This window comes from Artemia franciscana, chromosome 17, assembly GCF_032884065.1.
Source record: "Artemia franciscana chromosome 17, ASM3288406v1, whole genome shotgun sequence".
NCBI lineage: Eukaryota > Metazoa > Arthropoda > Branchiopoda > Anostraca > Artemiidae > Artemia > Artemia franciscana.
Genome location: NC_088879.1, coordinates 37,801,819 through 37,823,134, shown reverse-complemented (window position 1 = coordinate 37,823,134; position 21,316 = coordinate 37,801,819). Strand labels below are relative to the sequence as shown.

Here is a 21,316-nt window from a genome sequence, read left to right as displayed (position 1 = left end):
ATAAACGAATACACATGGAGTTTCCGTGGGATTCCCCTCCTAGGGGAGGGGAAGTAGCGTTCCCGTAGAAAATGTCTCTGCAGTATTTTAAAAAAAATCTTCAAACGTGTGGAAAAAATAAAGTTTTGTTAGAAGACAGTGAACATCAAAGAAGATGGTGGTAGATTTCTGTTCCAAGGGAGTTTTATTTCTGTTCAGGTTTGATTCAAAAGAAATGTCATAGTAGCATTTTGAGAAAGGGTTCCACTTTCGTTCCACTGTCACCAACATTCACAAATACACATTGAAACAACTAAACAATTGACATTCAATGCCAGTATTCAAAAAACCAACATTCACAAAAAAATTAATAATCACCTCTTAAAAATAAAATACAAGTTACTTTTAAAGTCTTTTTCTTAAAATGGAACCCACAGTTGAATGCCAGTGAATTAAACAGATCTTAAATTTTGAATTTTTTTTTTCATAAAAATAAAATTATCTTTATTCATAATTATCTTTAGGCGCTTAAGGTAGACCATAAATAATACTCTAAAACACCTTTCTTTTCGTTTTTATAGTGTCTTAATCACACAGGCTAGTTCCTCAGCATCGAAATTTGCAAACAGTGTCCCCAGTTTTAAATAATGTTAGTTTCTAGGGCACAGGAATATGAAAGCTACTGCGCCAACAAACTGAATCAAAAGAGGCCCGTCCTGGGTACTAAAAATATAACTAGAGTTTTACTGTTGTTAGGGGTTGGAGTAATAGTGGTAATCGCAATACTCCCTGAGCGTCGGTAAGAAAGGGAAACCAAATAACACCGCATTTTACAATGAGAATGCTTCTTTTATATTCAGCAGTAAAATTTTATGTTGCTAAGAAAAATAAAGTCTAGTTCCACCTGATTGGCTCTTCTGTGGGAAAATTTGAGCTAGTAAAAAGTACAAACAAGTTTGGCTCACAATATATTTCAAGCAATACCTGCATTTATATGTGGTTACAGAAAGAAATACAGAGAACATATCTTACCTCTCTGCATTGCCACCATGCATGGATGGTCAAATAAGAAATCCCTCACTGCATTACACTCAGGCTCCAAGTGAGGCTCTTTGCAAAGACAAGTCGGTCGAAATAAAGGGTACGCTTTTAATGTTCTAAGGGCAGCTTGACATTTTGTAACGGTTAAGGTAGCACAAGCGACTGAAAGATAATGTTCTTCTTCAAATAATTATAATACAGGGGTAGGTGTATAACTGTTATTATAGAATGACTCATCAAATTGGGTCAAGTGCAAGGCCACTAAGGGTCATTGCTTTCACGCCTGATGAGCTAAGAGTAATGAGTCATAGGAAATAATTCACTCTAGTTTTGTATTTGGAAACCCAGGAGGTAACCTTTCAGAAGGATCTGAGATGAAAATAAAAACTTGATGGCCATGAAATGGCTTTTGCGATAAAAAGCAATTCAATAGGAATTTCAGGTTCCCACAATAAAGCCAAAATAAAGCATCAATGAAAGTCTACTTCATAATCAAATCAATCTAATCTACATAAACTGCATCTTAAAGAAATGTATTTGAAACAGAGAAACAACTTATTCTAGATTGACTGGAAATGAGTAACTGGACATCTCTCTCAAGGGAGTGATGTTCATATGTTAATAACAATAAATATGCGAAATTGTCTTTTGGGGAATTAAATAATAAAGAAAACCCAATAAGTTCAGAGACGAATCCATTTTTCATGATTCGGTTATAAGAAAAAACAGGTTTAAAGGTTTTACGGCTTTTTGAATAACAATAATTTGACGACAAACTTTCATTGAGCTCCAGAATATTGAGTTTTTATTTACTGAGAACTTTTAAATTCAAACTTTGTTTTTCTCCATTAATTTGAACCATTAGCTATGGCAATTTTCTCTGATAACAGAAAGCAGCATTACTTAATAAGTTATATCAAGTTGAATTAAAATTAACTTGGCGGACTATTATGAAGAAGTTGAGAGAAAGGAGAAAAAAACATTGAAAAATAAAGCCAAAACATATCGTAGTCTTACTGAGGGACACATCTGGCATAAACCTATTTCAGAATTGTATTAAAACGATGTCATTTCATTTGTTGATAGATAGTCAATTCCATTCAAGATGGGGTTTTCCTTAATTCTTACTGATGTTTCCTTACTTGGAGCGATGGGTCTCTTTCTACAATGCTGTCACTTAGATATCTCACCTCAGCTCCTCATGGATATATGCCCAATTCTAAAGAAAATGTGAAAGAATTATTTTGCCAAAATCTAGTAAATCAAAGCGGGAGGTGTACTGTTCATTTTGTTTAGCTAAATATTTGAAGCAACTTAGAATAAGACATTTATTATCATATTTTTTAGCCTTTACAGGTGATGGGAACTTAAATTTCTTAGACGGAGAATTCCTCAAAAATGAAGACAGGTCCTTTTTATTTCTCTCCAACATATCCTGTAGAACACACAAGTATCTTTGCATTGGTACACCTTTTAATTACTCAAAAGCGCCTTAATTCGTATAATCTGTTTTTTTTTCCAAAGGCTAGAGGCAAATGTTTTACTTAAGAATGTAAAATTACTCTAATGATATAACTCATTTTAAAGTAAAACTACGATATTTTTGATAAGAACTTGAGATTACCTTCAACACATATTTCATCGAGAAAATATCTATGAGAATTTTTGCGGTTTGATTTTAAGCCACTCTTTACACATTTTGAAATTGTGCATATGAAATGAACATATGGTGGCATAAAGCAGGGCATAGAGCGAAGTAGTCACACATACAGTCGTTTCGAAGGTCCTTGCTGAACACCATATGGCTCGAATAATGTTTCCTTTGATTTTTAAGGTGGTCTAGGCTGCAGAAGCATCTTGGAGAAGAAAAGAAATAAGGTGAAACGTGGGCAAAAATAACTTACATAAACACTGATTTTTCTTTGGCAGACTTTAACTCGGCTGCAATTGTATGCCATACAGTTGCGTCAAATGGGATGTTAGACGTCTTATATTTACCTTATTTGGGATATATTTCCTATAACTACAGGAAATTTTTCTTCTTGAGTATTACTAAAATTCTTCTATCTAGCTGAAAAAGAGGAGGGTTGCTTTAGTCTCTCTTTGATGTCATGACGTCACCAGAGGCTTGTTACAGCCACCCTGGGAAAAATACGATGCTCTTTACACTGGGTGCCTTTATAAATGGGGAAAACAAATTACGCTTAATTTTTTTTTTCTGTTGATAAAAACTCCCCGACATGGAGTTGAAATATTCGTTTTTTTATGATTTGAAATTTGTTGTTTTTGTTGAAGATTGTTGGCTTAACCTAAATTGTTCTTCTTGAGTATAATTCAGATTCTTATATCTCAATATAGAGAGAAAAACTTGCTCTTTCGTTCCTCGTGGTTTTCTGTGCATAGTCGTATTATCGTACTCAACACGAGATAATATCCTATTATTTTGTACATTATAATATGCAAGCAGGTAAATGCAAACCGAGAATCTAACAAGATTGGATTCAACCAATGGTGGAAATAGGGCAAAAAACTGGGTTTGCTAGCTTCCGGCACCCTAAGAAACTTTTTTCTGGTAACATAGAAGAAGAGGTATGAGGAAATTGCCAAAAGACAAACTTTCTGCAATGTATTATATACTATTACGTCTAAGATTCTATACAGCATGAAAGTTTTTGGAATTAAATGAGTTACTGTTGCAAAACGAAGATAACATGTGGTTTAAAAATCATGCTGTAAATGCTCAGCCTTAGAAAAATAAAATCGAGATGACTTCAAGCAGTAATTGATCGACGTTTACGGCAAATAAGAACTGAGAGCAAGTTATTAATGAATCAATGTCAGGGCAAAGCCGGGGCATGAAAAATTGAACCCAAAATGTTAAAATATATTACTTTGCCTGTAATCTTCACATCAAAAAAATCACTGTTCTCTGCAGTTCAACAGCGACAATCAAGAATTTTTTTAATCACAACAATAATGGAAATCTGCTTCAGGCATTGGTACGACTTAAACTCTGCGTTTTCCTGCTCACTACACAGGCATTCAGCTACTGAAGCTTAGCAATATAACACGAAATCGCAGATATATAGACAGCTTCACCCATCCCATTATATCCAGTTCTGAAGTACCACCAAAAGACTTCCAATGAACAATATTCCTTCATATTTAGTTTGGCCGTCTATTTTAAATCCAAATAAATCTAATGAAAAAAAAATTATCAACGAAAAATTAGGCTAGAAATCAATAACAGCCAAATGAGTTCATGGGTATAAAATTGTGCTATCGCTGGAATGCAGGAAATGTTCCTTTTTGTGCAGAGAAGCGAATCAACAAACCTTTTCAAGGGTCACATATTTAGTAATTCCAAATGTGACAAAACAAAAAGAATTTAATCTTGCCGTGTACAGCAGAACTAAAACAACACCTGGGTCGGAAATTTTACTTTAAATTAAATATACTTATCGTCTACATGCTTTTGACTACAAGAATATCGTAACTATCGAGACAGTTCGAGAAAGGTTATTGAGAACGGGAAGTAAAGCATAGATAAAAACTTGTTCCATATGTAACTATCAAAGGTTATGCCAATTTCTAATTAGATACTCCACTCTTTACTCACCCCTGCACCCACACACCATATGTAGGTGCTAATAATTTAGAGTGAAAGAACTATCTATATGCTAAATGGACACTCTTCCCATAGCTGATCTATAAAGGTCGTTCTACTGACAGCTCTTCAAAAGCCAAACTGAAAGCCCCACCAACCGACTCTTCTAAATAATCTCTACAAAGTTTAGATCACTGCTAATGTTACCTTCAAACAAATTTAATAATAGGGGTTATCCATAAGCACAGACTAGCTTATTAATTTATGTCCACTTTCACTGTTAACTTTCTCATATTGTCTAAGCCAAGATGATTATATTTAGTGGTAACAACTTTATGCCAATATTGCATCTCTTAGAATGGGCAACAGAATATGTTGCCCATTCTGCGAGATGTATATTATACATCTATAGAAGGCAATAACATTGAAAGGGAAAAACATATATAGCCACTGAGGTGATGTTAAGACGTTGTACGTCTCACTCTATGACACAGCATGCTCAATCAGGGATCCATTTTTATGATGGGAAAAAAATTATTGAAAAAAATATATGCTCAAAGCTGCTCAAAGGTTTTAAGAAAAGCAACCATTTTGACGGTTTAGCAGCAAAACGAACCCGTGTCTTTTTTTAAAGTATTTGTTGCAAAAAACAAAGCTTTTGTAAGGGATATGTCGATGGAGGATAAAGGCCATGGCGTCAGAGTCGAAAGAGTTGAACCTAGTACTAATTTACTGCCAGAGGAGTTAAAGCTGTTTGGAACTAAGAATTTCAGCTCATGAGTGTAACTTATCAAGGTTACACGCTCCAATAGAATTAAAGCCTGCCATCTAAGATTTCTAAGATGATAATGTCACGCTAAATAATGATTGTCTTGATCATGGCTAAACTTCAAAAACAATGTTTTTAAGTCTCCTGGAATTCACAGATTGAGAGATGGACATTTCAATGTGATACAGTTGATCTAGTCTGAATTTTGAATGCTGGTTAGTTACTGGATCATCAGTTATTAACACTCGCATACTAATGTTTGAATGATCTTATGTCAGTCTCCTTCATAGAAACTTTTCCTCATAATTTTTATCATCATCATTACATTACTAGGAATACGAATAAGATAGTATATGAGAAAGCAAATACGGTCAAGTCGAACCATTTTGTCTAAATCACAGGTCAAAAGTTCCTCCTTAGTCGATATGGAAGGTGAGAGCGGACTGCTAGTGAATATCAGGGCTTAGTTTTTTTATCTTGCTTTTCTTATTATTATTATTAAATTTTGTCTTTATTTTTATCTTTTTGTGAAATTACTAATCAACTGAGTCACCGCGTCCAGGTCATTTGACCATTTGGTAGCAATTAAGTGTATTTAACTCATTTGTGGTTGGGAATTGCAGAAAACAGAGGAATTAATGTCTCTTAAAGAATGCGTTCCTTTTGAAACAAGTGTTTTAGTGACAAGTCTGCAAGTGTAACTTACACAAAGTGGAGAATATACTTTTATCAACTGGTTCATTATTTTAAGGCCTATCCATTTACCGGGGCAGAATTATCCATTACTTGGGATTCTTCTTGAGTAAGATCTAGACTGTGTAGTAAAAATTTTGGAAAATAGCCCTTTTTGCAACAGTTCTAACTAATATTCAACGTATTTTCAGTATAAAAAAATATATAAACCAAATTTAGAAATGTAACTCGGAGTTAAGCAGGGTTGTGTTCTATCCCCCTTTATATGGATCATTTTGATGGACTTCGTCTTAAGCAGCATAGGAAAGGCAATTGGAGACCATGGAATCAAATGGGGAGGAAAAATACTCCTGGACTTAGATTATGCTGATGATTTAAGCCTATTAGATGAAAGTGTGAGCAAAATGAATGAATTTTTAGTGGTTTTGCGAGGTCAGGGTGCTAGAATAGGCTTTAAAATTAATGTTAAGAAAGCTAAGTCACTAAGGGTAGGAATAAGTGAAGATGAAAAGGTGACGCTGGGTAACGAAAAGATTGATCAGGTTGGAAGCTTCACTTACCTTGGTAGTATTATTAGTAAAGATGGTGGGAGCAGTGAAGATGTTAAAAGTAGAATAGCTAAGGCTCAGGGTGTTTTTTCACAGTTAAAAAAAGTTTGGAAGAATAGAAAGACAAGTCTGCAAACCAAAATTAGAATATTGGAAGCTACGGTGATAACAGTGGTCAAATATGGTTCTGAAGCATAGGTGCTCCGAAAAGCAGACGAAAATTTACTAGATGTTTTCCTGAGAAATTGCCTATGGATCGTTCTGGGTACCCGGCTTACTGACCGTATTTCAAACAGTATGTTGCACAAAAAATGTGGTTCAATCTCACTTTCTAGGGCTATAATGAAAGAAAGGTTGAGATGGCTAGGCCGCGTTCTGCGGATGAAGGATGACAGATTGGCAAAGATTGTCCTTTTCGGCCAACCGTCTGGGGCTACACGGAAAGCACATCGTCCTCGTCTGGGTTGAGAGGATGTCATAAATAAAGATTTAAAGGAAATGGGAACTACTTGGGAGGGTGTAAGAGGGAGACCTTGAATAGATTAGGTTTGAGGAGGAGCGTGCGTAGCTGTGTTGGCCTCAGGCGGCTTGGTGCTAAAATGAGTTATTAGCAGTAGTTAGTAGTAGTAGTAGATGAACAGAGCTACTATGGAATCTATGCAGCTACTTGATGGATAGAGCTACTCTCTATTGAATGTAAGTTTTTATTTAACTTATTTATTTAATATCAATTATTAAAGGACAACTTAACCTAACCACGTACCTTCCAAACACCTGGGCATGATACGGGGGAGGGATAATAAAAAAAAATCCACAAAATTGTACGTAGAAAATTCTTGTATTTCAATGACACATTAGAATCCTAGGAGAGCAGAAAAATAAGACTACAAAGGAGGGTAAAATTTGCACAGGGAGGGTAAAATTTTAATCTGTCTCTTAAATTAGTATTATATCTGTTTCTAGTCCGAATAGCATTTTTTTTTAATGCTAATATTTATATTTATAATGGGCTATAAAATAATTAAATAAGTAACTTATTAAAGTATTCCACTTTCAGCTACGTATAATTTTTTTTTTAAATATGAAACTTTTTACGATTAAGAACGACAAATAAAGAGTGACTTTAGTCATTAGTCAGAAAAATTTAAAACAAATTCTCATATTAAAAGACAAAAAAATATTTTTTTTTTTTTTTTAAGGATCAAATGTATCCCCTAAATGGGTTATATTCTTAATAAAATTACGCAAAATTTTTTTAATAAATCTGACTTCCTGAAAGCGGAGGTGTCATCCCTCTACGAGCAGAAACACAGAATTTCAGGTTCTTTTGTGAAAAATATTGTTGACTGTATCATTTTTCTTCTTGTACTGATTTTATCAACTCAATGGGCGTTTGATTTTTGGATGAAGAGAGAGATTTAATTAGATTTTAACAGATTTTTGTATGAAGAGATTAAGCAGTAGCACTTTTTATGTACAACAAAACACCAAACATGGAAGGAAGACTACCGAACAAGCTTCCAAGATTGCCAATCTATTACTGCTACTGGTACTAATGCTACTACCACTATTAACAATACTAGTAATACTACTACCAGAAATTAACTCACCACTTCACCTGAGGCCAACTGTAGGCACTCCACCTCAATCCTCAGTATAAATATAATCAAAGCCTTGTTCTATTTCCCCTCCCAAGAAGTCCTAACCTCATGTAAATCCTGACTTATATCATTTTTCCAGCCCATTCAAGGACGACCTTTTTTTCCTTTGTCTCTAGATGGATAGCCAACAAGGACAATCTTTGGCAATATGTCTTCCTCCATCTGCAGATCGTGTCCTAGCCATTTCAATCTTTCTCTCATTATAGTTTTAGAAAGTAGGATGGAAGCACATGTTTCGTAAAGCTTGTTGCTTCAAATAAAATTAGTCAAACTGGAAATTAAAGCCACCTGAAGACAATTAAATAAAAAAAAAAGGGTTTTCAACCGAAAATAATGAGTGACATTAAAAGTTAGAACGAATAGAAATTATTCCGTATATGAAAGGGGCTGTCCCCTCCTCAACGCTCCCCTCTTTACGCTAAAGTTTTTATTGTTTTAAAAAGCACAGGTGTGAGAAAGAGTCAAACTATTGTAGACAATGGACAAAGTTCACAACTTGCAGCTCATCCCCCAGGGACTGTGGGGGATTAAGTCATCCTCAAAGACATAATTACTAGATTTACCAACTATACTGAAGAACTTTAAGGCCACTAGAACCTTTAATTTCTGTTCGAATGAGCCCTCTCGTGATATTCTAGAATCACTGGGTCGATTGGATCACCCCTAGGAAGAAAGAAAAAACAAATAGAGACGCATCCGTGATTTTTCTTCTGGCAAAAAAATAAAAAATTCCACATTTTTGCAGATAATATATTTGAAATCAGCATAACAATTCTATTTTTTTTATTATCTATTGGCATCAAAATTTAAGTTTTAGAGTTTCGGTTACTATTGAGCCGGTTCGCTTCTTATTTACACTTTGTTACCACGAACTGTTTGATTCCTCTGGAAAACATCTGACAAATCCTCTTCTGTTTTCAGAACCACCCACGTTTCAAAATCATACCTGATCACTGTCTTCAACGTACTTTTAACATCTTTACTGCATCCACCATCCCTACTTATAATACAAGCCAGGGAAATGAAACCATCCACTTTATCAATTTTCTCATTACCCAACATTACTTCTTCTTCAGCTTTGTTTATTCTTCGTCTAAGCAAGTTAGTCTTCGTAGCATTAATTTTTGAACCTTATTATTGCACCCGGAACTCTCAAAACCTCCAAATGAATTTTATTTTGACAACTTTTATCTTAGATACTCAAATCATCTACATAATCCAAAGCTAGGATGAACCTCTGCATACAACCTCTTAAGTTTTGATGACACACAGCTCCAGGCTAACATACATCATAACCGAGCATATGTAAACATACTTGATCATTACATGTGAAAAGACGGATTATCAACTACAATAAATGGAAAGTATCCCACTAAGATCAATAAAATCATCACACTAAGACCAATAATAATAATAATAATAATAATTTATTTATAACCCACAAAGTACATTAAACTGTGGAGTAAACACACAAAAAAAGAAAAAACAAGACAAAAAACATAATAACATAAATAACATAGCAACATAACGACATACAACATAAATAAATTACCTCCAATCAAAAAATGGCCAAAGAGGGTCAAAAACACCGACCATTTGCCGAGTTTTAAAACATACATCTTTAGATAAATGTTTCAGTCGCGAGGGCGCATCAACGATGTCAAATTTAGAGACGACTGTATGATTCCGATACCACTGAGGCAGACGCAGCAAATACTTGCAATACTTAAAATATCCTGAGCGTATTTTCTTTGTATCCTTCTTACGAAGGAGGAAAGCAAAACCAGAAAGATAAAAAACAGCAGGGGCACAAAAACTAGAATAAAGACGGCATAGTCCATTTCGGTTATACCGACCACGATTTGGTGAAATTTTCGCGTATCCAACCCGCATACTTTTCAGCACGCTGGACGTAATAGCGGAGCAAGTAGACGAAAGTGACGTGTAAAAAGAGAGACCCAACCATTTAATACTTGCTGAATATGGTATAGTTGAAGAACCCAAGCAAAGAGGTGATGCTGGTGGAGGACTCCAAAAACACAAAAATTCACATTTGGAGGCATTAACTGAAAGGCCTACTGTGGATAGTGCGGCTGAAAGCCGGTAGAAGTTGGTAATTAGACTATTTTTTGTCTGGCTAAGAAGCAGAACATCATCAGCATATGCAACGTGACTAATGCCTAAATTATCATTGTAAAAAATTGACGGTTGAAGACGTTGGAGACACTAAGCTAAAACACATTTAAAAATGCTCGGGGATAATACGGCACCTTGCCTAACGCCTTTTTTAACAGGAATATACTCCCCTACCGCACCATTCCACTTTACCCTAACTGAAGAATTAGCATACCAATACTTAAGCACGGAAACAATAGAAAGGTTAACACCCGAGGCTGCTAGAGAAAACAAAGCATTTGAATGAATTACATTATCAAAAGCACTAGATATGTCAACAGTCAAACAATACAGGGGACTTTTTTGAGCAACAGCTTGTTTCATTAGCCGACCCACAATATGGTGAGCTTGAAAACAGCCCATACCTTTTCTAAAACCAAGCTGGACGGGTGTAAAATTGCACTTGGAGTTAATGGCCGGTAGCAATACATATTCAAATAGCTTACTAACAAAACAAGACACAGTGATAGGACGATAATTAGAGCAAGCACTGGGGCCCTTACCCCTCTTGACTATGGGAGATATACAACCGAACAAAAAACTATCTGGCACAACGGACTGTGCCAAACACATCTGAAACAATAATTGCAAATGCTTCAGCAGTTCAGGACAATCATAAGCAAAAAACTTGAAGCAAAGACCATCACTATCGAGAGACTCAGACTTATTCACTTGCATAAAAGCTCGGAGTATAACACCGGATTCCACCGACAACACTTGAGATTGGTTGATACGAATTGGGAGGATTGAGTTTACAAGCTTTGTAAAATGATTTTGGAGATTAATATTAAACGAAAGCAAAATATTTTTATAATGAGAAACGAAGTCACATAGCCGAAGAGACGAATTAATTGGAGGTGAACACATAACACTGTTTATAACACGATCCCAGGATTTCTTGTCACAAGGACCATCCCAGGCATTCAGTCTCGCTCTACGCAGGGAATATTTGTACTCTCGTTTGGTTTTCTGTTTTATTTGATGTACTGAACCAGAAGAAGGACGATTACAGGCTATCCACATACGGAGCCAGAACTTAGCTTTTTGTTTAGCTATCTTCACTTTAGGATCAACTTTCCAAAAGGGATTGCGAGTACCCGTTCGCACGCACTCGGAGGGTACAGCTGTTTTAGCGGCAGACTTTAGACAGAACACTATTTGCTGATAATACGAGTTGATATCTATCCGCGTTGAGGTTGTAGATACAGATGTTTGCAATAAGTGGAAAGGCACTTCAATAGATGATAATAACTGGGACAATGTCAATACATAAAGTGGAACATTGGTATTTTCCCAATTTAACTTTGAGAACCACTTGGGAGAGTTACGTTGCACAGAGGTCGCCATGGAGCAAGATAGTTGGCACGTGATTGGTAAATGATCGTCGTCGATTTTAGAGTCTTCCACATGAACTATTGATGAAAGTAGAGTTGAATCTGACACAATTACATGATCAAGGTTGGAAGTAAGACCGCCACGATTGTGAATATAAGTAAATAGAAGATCTTTATCAGCAAGATGGAATCCTCCAGGTAGTGAATCGAGAAAGATTTCAGATCAGTCGGAATTAGATAATAAGTCAGTGTTCATGTCACCGGCGAGAACCCATTTGGTATTTTGTTTTGAAAGGTCGCTATGTAGTGTTCGTAGGTGATTACATGCTTGTGAAAAACTAGACAATGACTGCACAGTCTTTTTATTACAGGGGAAATAAATGTTTATAAATGCGGTATCACCACATTTTATCGCTAAGATGTTAGCGTCGCTTTGCAATAATATCGGCTGAGTCTTGTGTCTGAAATAGATGGCCAGATCGCCTGATCGTCTTCCACGGGTTTTTTGGGCGGCTCTCAAGAAGGTATAATGGGTCCGAGAACGCTTTAGGCTATCAACATTCACTTTAGAGAGAAGGTGCTCCTGTAGAAACACAATATCATTTTCAAGTAGCTCACTTATCAGTAGATCCTTGTCTTTTGTACCATTAATATTAAGGGAAACAAAGCTAAACGGAGTTTGAGCAATCATTTATTAGCATTGTTGAGAGCCGATCGGAGAACTTTGCATTTCAGGCTAAAACTTACGTGTTCCATAGTGCAATTAGCACATTTTGGTGAGGCTTGGCAAGGGTTTTCCTTGGAATTCACATGAGGGCCAGAACATCTGGAACACTTGGGATGTGCTGGTGAGCTGGGACAAGCTCCAATCAGGTGATCAGTACTTTGACAGCGAAAGCATCGATGCGGAATGGATTGAAAGGGCTTAGCGCGAAAAATTTCATATCCAATACGGATTCCCGACTCCAGAACCGCATTCAGAGCGGTTTTGTCGACGAACTCGAGGCGAAAAGTACGAGAGTCGGTGATTTGACTAGCACTAATAAGTCCTTCCACTGAGGCCTCCAAATCAGCTCTTGAATAATTATGGGGTATATCCCGGACCACAGCTAAAGGCTTTTTATCAATCACTCTGGCTCCAACGTTAGGGATGGAGCTAGTAACAGCTTCAGCAAGCGAGTCGGCTGAGCGCTTATCGCGTACCATCACAACCCAGCTTTTGCTATGTGGCTTAGATTTTAGACTTATGATTCCGTCGTGACCATCCAACGTTTCGAGCTTCTTCATGCGAAGGATAGGGTCGCTGAGCTCCGGGGGTGGGTTTCTTAAAACGACAGCGTAGGATGGTTTTTTCGTATTTTGAGTAGGGGCTACAAGCTTAGACTGTCCCTCTGTAACCTTGGACGCAATATCACGCAGCTGTTCAAGGCAAGAATTCACTTTGGCACTGAGGGTACTGAAGGCATCGACAGGGATCATTGGCACTTCGCTGGGACATTTGATAACAAAGTCCAGAAGCTTTATATTCTGGGAATCGCACTTTACAAGCGAAGAAATAATGTCCGAAGCATAGTTTAATGCAGCATTGGCTCCTACGCGCTTAGATGGGACTTCATTCGGAAAAAGATTTAAAAAAAGCAATTTACGGGTCTCACCAAGAGAAGAAGACTCAAAGAAATCGGCCAAGTACTCTTTTATTGTATTGGGCGAAACTCCTTTTGCAAGATTTTTCTGTACAAAGCACAGGATAGGATTGTAGAAAAGTTCATTTTCGCACCAATTGCCAATTCCCATTTTCTCTAGATTGAAGGTTCACTTACGAGAGAAGTAAGGGAAGCGCTGGAGGCTGCCTACCTTGTCCCCGCAATTTAAGGGACAAGCCCGGCGGGTACCACGGCTCGCCTTATCTTAAGCATTCCTATGCTTTTGAAACACTAACAAAGAACCCATTTTTGATCTTTAAAACTTATCAGCTCCCTTGCCCCCCAGAATTTTCTGGGATTCAATATTTTCCAAGGATGCTTGTGTCAAAACAGTGGTCATAGAAAACCAATAAAATATTCAATCAAATAATTTTCAATCCTTGCTCTCTATTTTAAGTATTAAAAAGACCTTAAATTAATAAATAGTTCTCTTTCTCATAGATCTAAACTTTTTGGTCTAAGCTACACCAAAATATCCCAAATCTAAAAACAATGGGATGGCCATTCAATTTAAGTTATCGACTAAACTTATAAGGGCCAAACCATTCCCAAGGACATACCCTCAAGTGAAAGAGTGATTCGTTCGCATACAATAATGAGCACCTTCTGATTTATTTTTCGTATAAACAAAATAATCTAAAGAAGGCAGTTGTTTCAAAAGAAAATAAACGAAATTAAATAAAACTAATATAAATAGCCGAAAACAACATAAAAAACACAAAATGAATATTTGATTTGAAACTTAAAACAGAGAGAAATTACCCTCGATAGGAGAAGACTGCCGCTACTCTTGAAACTAAATTTTAACTTGGACTTTACTGAAAGCCGACTAGAAGGAAATAAATAAAACTGTTTGCTACTCTTAAGTATTTAATTTACCAATTACTTTTCATTTAGTTGAATGTTTTAGTGTGTAAAACAGATACACACATGAATAGATTCATGAGTGTATGAAGTTACAGCTAGAGTGCACTCAAGTTTTTTTGTAATAAAAAGATAAATTTTAAAATTTAGCTCAATAAAACGGTTTATTGAGAAAGATTGCAGTCTTCTTATATTTAGGGTAACCTCTTTTCGCTTCTAACTAACGATTCTGTTTATATTGTATTTAAGAAAGAGGTTTTTTTAATCTGTGTTCCAAGAAAGAGCAACGACGTCCCAGGAAAGAATAGAAGATTAAGGACCATAAGGTTCTATGAAACAAATTCAGAAACTGAGTCAGGTCTGAATTTTGTCAATCGGTGATTAGCTATGCAAAGCTTCTCAAAAAAAGTCGAAATCCATTGGATTAGAGTCACGGCTCTTATGAAGCGTTTTTGAATGAATGAATTTATAAATTGCGTGTTCTTTACTTACTTTATCAAAAATAATTTAAAATGGAGAAAACTATTTAATATAACACTACCTTTTTACTGATTAAAGAGAAAAATAGTCGTCGGTCCTGCCAGCGGAAAAGCATAATGAAATTTCATTTCTACGGATGGAAAGATTCTGCGAAGAAGAAGTTTGTAAAATAAAAGAAAAAACACGAAAAATTAATGAATTATATTTGAAATAAGACAATTTGTTGGAAAAACTGCAAAATCTTATGATATTGGGGGCTTTCGGGCTCAAAGTCCCTTCCTCCCTTCTATAAGTCTTCGTGCTAGCAACCTCCTGCGATACTAATTTATAAATTTTTAGCAGTTTAAATACAGTCCCATCCCCCTGTTATATGTCTATCTGCTAGTGATTGGATCATTATGTAGTAGTTACTCATATTCCTTTTTTTGTAAAGGCCATTATCTTTTTAATTTCAGCTAAAAATTTCAGCCCTTGAAATGTGAAGAAATTCTCAATTTTGAAAGCTTGACGGATTTATTAACTAGTTTTCTTGCCTGAAGATTTTTTTCTAACTATCAGTTTAAATTTTCATAATTTCCCCGTTGTAAGGACCAACTTCTTAATCAACTTTAAAATAAAAACTCACCTAGCTCCTGGCCACAGACCTTTGGCAAAACTTCCAAAATGGCGGAACAAGCAGTATCTTCCTGGCATAGCTTGCGGGCGATTAGGCAATTAAGAATCCCTTTCCCTGGTTTGACAATGTCTGAAAAAAAGATCAAGAAAATTAAGAGAAGAATCAGAGTGGAAACAAATAGGATTGAAGATGCAAAAATGATCTCTTTGTTTTGTCTTTGTTTTATAATGTTACCACAGCGTTTAAGATGATAACTGTATTCTTCTCAAATGACTGGAGTCCGACACGGCCATCGGGCAAAACACCTTCAAATGTAGAGGTTTAAAGGACCTTTGTTATGATCTCCCATATTTTTACGTTATTCGCCTCTTTTTTCCCCTCCTGTTCCTTTCAACGACCCAATACATGTGTGGTATAATTTATCGATTTTATTATTCTTGTAGCTTTCTCTTGAATAATAATTTGGAAATATGAGTATTTCTTTTTCAAATATATAGTGACTTTTTTCATAGATTGTTGCTTTTTTGTGTTTCTGTTTTACATATATATTTTTTTTCTATTGAAAAGATTTCTGAATGTGAAATTGAAATACTTTGACTGAACCAGCTGAACCAGCTTTCCAGCTTTCCTTCGAATAATGTTTTACAAGAAAAATAACGCAGAAACGAGCATCCGTGATTCTTCTTTTGAAAAAAAAATACAAAATCCCCATTTTTTTTATATAAGAGCTTGAAACAATTACAGAGAGGTTTTTTAATATACTGAATTTAACAGTGTGATTTTAATTACAATCACTTGCCTCTCTGATTTTAAAAATAGTTGGTCATGTTTACCGACTGATTTCCGTCATAATATTATCAGATTACTTCATAAGATTACTTAATAACTGTTTTACTACATAAGATTACTTTATAAGAAAAACAACGCAGAAACAAGCATCCGTGATCTTTCTTTTGGGGGAAAAATATACACAATCCTCATTTTTGTAAAAAAAAACTTTAAACATCCAGAGTAAGGTATGTTGAATTAAAAAGTTTAAATTCCATTACGACCACTTGTCTTTCGGGGGTATTTTTCACATTTTTGGAAAATCAGGCAAATTTTCTCAATCTCATGGTGATGCGTATGTTACATAAAACTTACTGAACTTTATATATTTGTAATCGGCATAAAAAAACAATTCTTTTGCTGGTTTAATTGTTATTAATTTGAAAAAAAGCATTTTTATTTGGTTTTGGTTAAAATTAGGCCGAATTGCTGCCTACTTACTATCCGTTTTTACGCACTATTTGATTCCACACCATTATTCTACATTTTCTTTTAAATATAGAGAGAACCTTCATTATTCAATATTTTCTTCCTTCTTTTTATTTGTCTTAATTTCCCTTTGGCTGCTCAATTATTTGGGGAGAACTTTACATGGGAAATTTTCCACATGGGGAGTATTCCAGTGGGGGAATTTTCTAGGGTCAGTTTTCGATGGGGGTGGTGAGATTTTTGGGTGGGGCTTTTTCTGGAGGAATATACTGGACCCCATCCCGAATATGCTTATACTTCCGTTATATTATAGCACTTAGTTAGATGAACCAAGTGCAATTGATGATGATTGTAAGGATGCAAGATCGATGACGATCATTAATGACTTAGAGCACAATTGATAACAAAGCAATTTGGTGAGAAGATACTAAACAAAATAAAGAACTTCCAGCTTAAAATTTCCGTACAATACTAATGGCTAGCTACCAGTGCCATAGGGCACCCAAACGGCCATGGATTAAAAGGAGCTAATTAAGCTTTGCATTAATATAGCTCAAAAAATGGATTTACTTTTGATCATTAATAAAAGGTAGGCTCAAATTTCAACACTCTTTTGGACCGAGAACTATATACAACTTTCACGCATCCCCTCTTGTTTTGTCTATGGGGATATTTACCCCATTCAAATAAGCATAACTTATAACTTTATGTTCGATGTGTAATCTCACGCTACATTTTGTCTATCACACTAGAAGTACTAGGTATACCCAAGCTTTTCATAGAATAATATGAAAAAAACTTCGTTTTCTTAAAGAGTTAAAGAGGCTGCGTCCCAAAGTCGAACCTTAAAACGTACAGGAATTAGAAGAGGCAGTTGGGGGGCTGCCGCCCCCCAAACCCCCAGCTTTTAAAGACTCTTTTGTACAGGTTTTTTGTTTTTTTGCTAACCCCCCGCTCTTGGCTTCGGAAAGGCCCTCTTTTAATTAACAAAAAATTGAAATGAATGAATAATGGAATAACTTCGAAAAATGTTAAACACAAGAGGACAGGAGAACCATTGCGCCGAAACTAGTAATTAGTAACAATGAAGTCCCCCCACAAAAAAAAACCTGTACAAAAGAGTCTTTAAAAGCTGGGGGTTTGGGGGGGCGGCAGCCCCCCAACTGCCTCTTCTAATTCCTGTACGTTTTAAGGTTCGACTTTGGGACGCAGCCTCTTTAACTCTTTAAGAAAACGAGGTTTTTTTCATATTATTTCTGTGCGTTTTTCTACAATCCATGGTGGATGTAATTTAATAATTCCTGTACTCCTCGTACAGGAATTAGGAGAGGAACTTGGGTGGCTGCCGCCCCCCCCCCCCCCCGCTTTTAAATCATTGTATAAAATAGAAAAAAAATAGATAGAATGACCGAAATGTTTTTTCTGGAATGGAGCTGGATTTTTATGATGCTTGCAGTCATTCTCGCCGTGCCGAGCTGATTATTTTGATGTACTTGAATGTTGATATTCGTAACTTTTAAGAATTTCAAAAATTAACATGGGACTATTAGACTATTAGGACTATAAGAAGACTATTAGGAGAGGCAAACCCCCCGCTTTTAAAGACTCTTTTGTACAGGTTTAATTTTTTTTCATATTAATTCTGTACGTTTTTCTACAATCCATGGTGGATGTAATTTAATAATTCCTGTACTCCTCGTACAGGAGTACTCCTCGTACAGGAATTAGGAGAGGAACCCTCCCCCCGCTTTTAAATCATTGTATAAAATAGAAAAAAAAATAGATAGAATGACCGAAATGTTTCTTTTGCTCATAAGAAGCTAATATTCTGTTATCTCTCAAATGATAAGCTGTCCAGGTGTTATCAAATTTTTTTTGATGTTGTGAAAAAAAACCGCCCGTAAGGGACTTGAACCCTTGACCCGAGGATTAAAAGTCTCACGCTCTACCAACTGAGCTAATAACTTGCATGTGTGTAAATATAACTTCTCAATAACTTTTAAAAATTTCAAATTAACATGGGCTCTTATGGAGAGAAATCCGTTAATTAAATAGCTAATGCGTGGTTTCTGGAAAACAAGGAAGGAGTTATCGGATCGAGCTGAAATTTCGCGGATAAGCTCCTGGGCCGTAGGGGACCTTAACTTGTGAATTTCAGCCCGATAGGACAACGTTAAAAGGGGGGGTTGGAGGGTCGAAACTTTCGGGGGGTTAAGATTTTCCTACGAAACTTTCCAGGAAAATTACTCGGAGAATTCCACATCGAATGAGTCTTCGTACACCCAGATCCGATGTCGGATGTGACCTGTAGGCGTCTAGGAAAAAAAAGTAAATGAATTTTAAGTGGCTATGCGTGGTTTCTGGAAAACAGGAAAGGAGTTATCGGATCAAGCTTTCGCGGATAAGCTCCTGGGCCCTAGGGGACCTTAACTTGTGAATTTCAGCCCGATCGGACAACGTTAAAGGGGGGCTGGGGTTGACGGGTCGAAACTTTCGGCCAGATTTTTTCCATGAAGGAAAAGTTGGAGGGGGATGAAATTTTGCAGGTTTCTTAGTTGGAGCTCGGGCTACGAAATGCATCCCTGCCCATCCCTCTGCAACCACTGGAACCGAAGATCGCTTAACATTGTCGTGTGTCGCCTCTTTATAGAGGCACGAGTGTGCCTCCTTGATTTTATATTACGAAACTTTGTACTACTTTATGGAAAGTCAACATATTTGCAACAAAATGCAGTTTCTGGATGAACAGTTAATAATTTGAAATAGATTACTGACATTTACTGTGAAAGCCTCTCACATTTAATCACATCTCGAATCTCAATCTCTATTAAATATCTTAAAATTCTGAATAGTTTTCCTATGAATTATGATGACTGTGATGATTTTACGCAAAGAAAAGATGCTTTTATGGATTTTTACGTGAAATACTATATTAGCATAGCTTAACTGCCGATCATTCGTGATCGTGATATTATGTTGTTTTATTGTGTATTAATTGTTTATGTAAGTTTTTTTTCCTCGGCACACGGTTTCACCCCTCTGATTATTATAGATTAACTTTTTGTTTTTTGTTGTTTTTTTTATTTTTTTTCTCTCTTCTATTTTTTGTTCTTTCTTATCGGTAGCACACCCTCACAAGCGACGCTTTTTACGTGCTACCGATTGATTTTGTCTCAGATGTTTCTTTGGATAAGAAATTAATACTACTACTACTACATAGACAATTACGAGGTGTGAAATCTACCTAATTTTACAAATCGGTTACAGCAAGAAGCAACGGTAAGTTTATTTGTACTTACCACTACTACCAAAAATATGCGCCAGATCCTCTTCGAGCTCATTTTTATTTTCTTTTTTCTCTGGGATATATTCCTCCACTTCCGGTAAATGTTTAGGAAATGAAGCTGTTTGAGGATTAAAGTCAATCCACTCAGGGAATGTTTCCGGAACGTTGTTGTCAAATATAGGGAAAGTTTCTTGTGTTACCGGAGCTAATTTTTCTTTGCTAGGAATGGCAAAATTTGTTTCTTGCCAGTAATCACAACATTCTCTGTCAGGATATTCTGATCCCATTACATAATGATAAAATGATATGAGCCAAAATAATTCCATCGTACTAGTCATTAACTGGCAACATTCGCACTAAGAGTCAATTTTTTTTTTGCTCTTGGAAATAATACCTCTGTCCAAAATATGAATAATAATGAAAACCTTGTTAATAATTTTTTATAATTTGTTAGTAATTTATAATAAACAAAACAGAAGGGTTGTGTCAATATTTATGTATTTTATAGAAAGAATTATTCAGTAACAATCTACCTGCTTTAAGTTAATATGACATTAAAATACCAATAGACTCAAATCTGAAGCTACCGAAGTCTTTAAATAAAACTATTTTTCTGAAGTAAGAACACAAACAGCAACAGCAGCAAACAGGGGAAGCGTTATCAATATTTTCAGAGATGGATTTGTAGAAGGGCTGAACAGAACAATACTGATTATAAGGAACACTTGTACTATAAATATAGTCTAAAGAACATCGCGTTCAACTTTTATTGTTAAAAAAGGTAGGTTTTCACTGCTAAATTTATGTATTTCTGTATAAAGAAATGGAAACGTGAGTGTCTATGCTTCTCAATCAAACACAATTGAAATTCCCGGAATTTCCACACATAAAACAAGCTCAACACCAAATATTTTCCAAGGAAACTTTGTCCTACGCTAGTGGAGGAAGAACTGGAATTTTAGGTGTTTGAACTAGTACTGGAGAAATTCTTCAGATGAATTGTCGCGCAGGTCATTAGTGCAAAGGCGGGCGAGGTTAAAAAGATTATTCGAAGAAACTACCCAGTTAATAAATATATCAAAATTGAAATGTGGTGATCAAGTCAGTATTAATGTGGATATTAATAATGATGAAAAATGAAAGAAATGAATTTAATGAGAAACTTGATTGTGGATCATACCTCAAAAAAGAAAAAGTTTAGAGCTGCTAATTGACGAAACAGATGAGACAAAAGCTAAATTTTTCTTAATAGAAGGCAGCACACACGCACATCGACAGCTCACCAAAAGTTTACCATATGGAA

The 21,316-nt window shown here is 35.8% G+C and overlaps 1 protein-coding gene across 1 annotated transcript in view; it reads right to left on the bottom strand.

Annotated features, from left to right (window-relative positions):
• Positions 1-20,971, bottom strand: part of LOC136037575 (uncharacterized) — a 258,613-nt gene extending 237,642 nt beyond the window's left edge. The window contains exons 1-3 of the mRNA XM_065720296.1: positions 20,027-20,971; positions 15,480-15,599; positions 1,012-1,182 (exon numbers count right to left, since the gene is read on the bottom strand). Of these exons, the coding sequence (XP_065576368.1) occupies positions 1,012-1,182; positions 15,480-15,599; positions 20,027-20,351 (616 nt within the window). The 5' untranslated portion in view covers positions 20,352-20,971. The remainder of the gene's footprint in view (positions 1-1,011; positions 1,183-15,479; positions 15,600-20,026) is intronic.
• Positions 20,972-21,316: the final 345 nt, after the last annotated feature.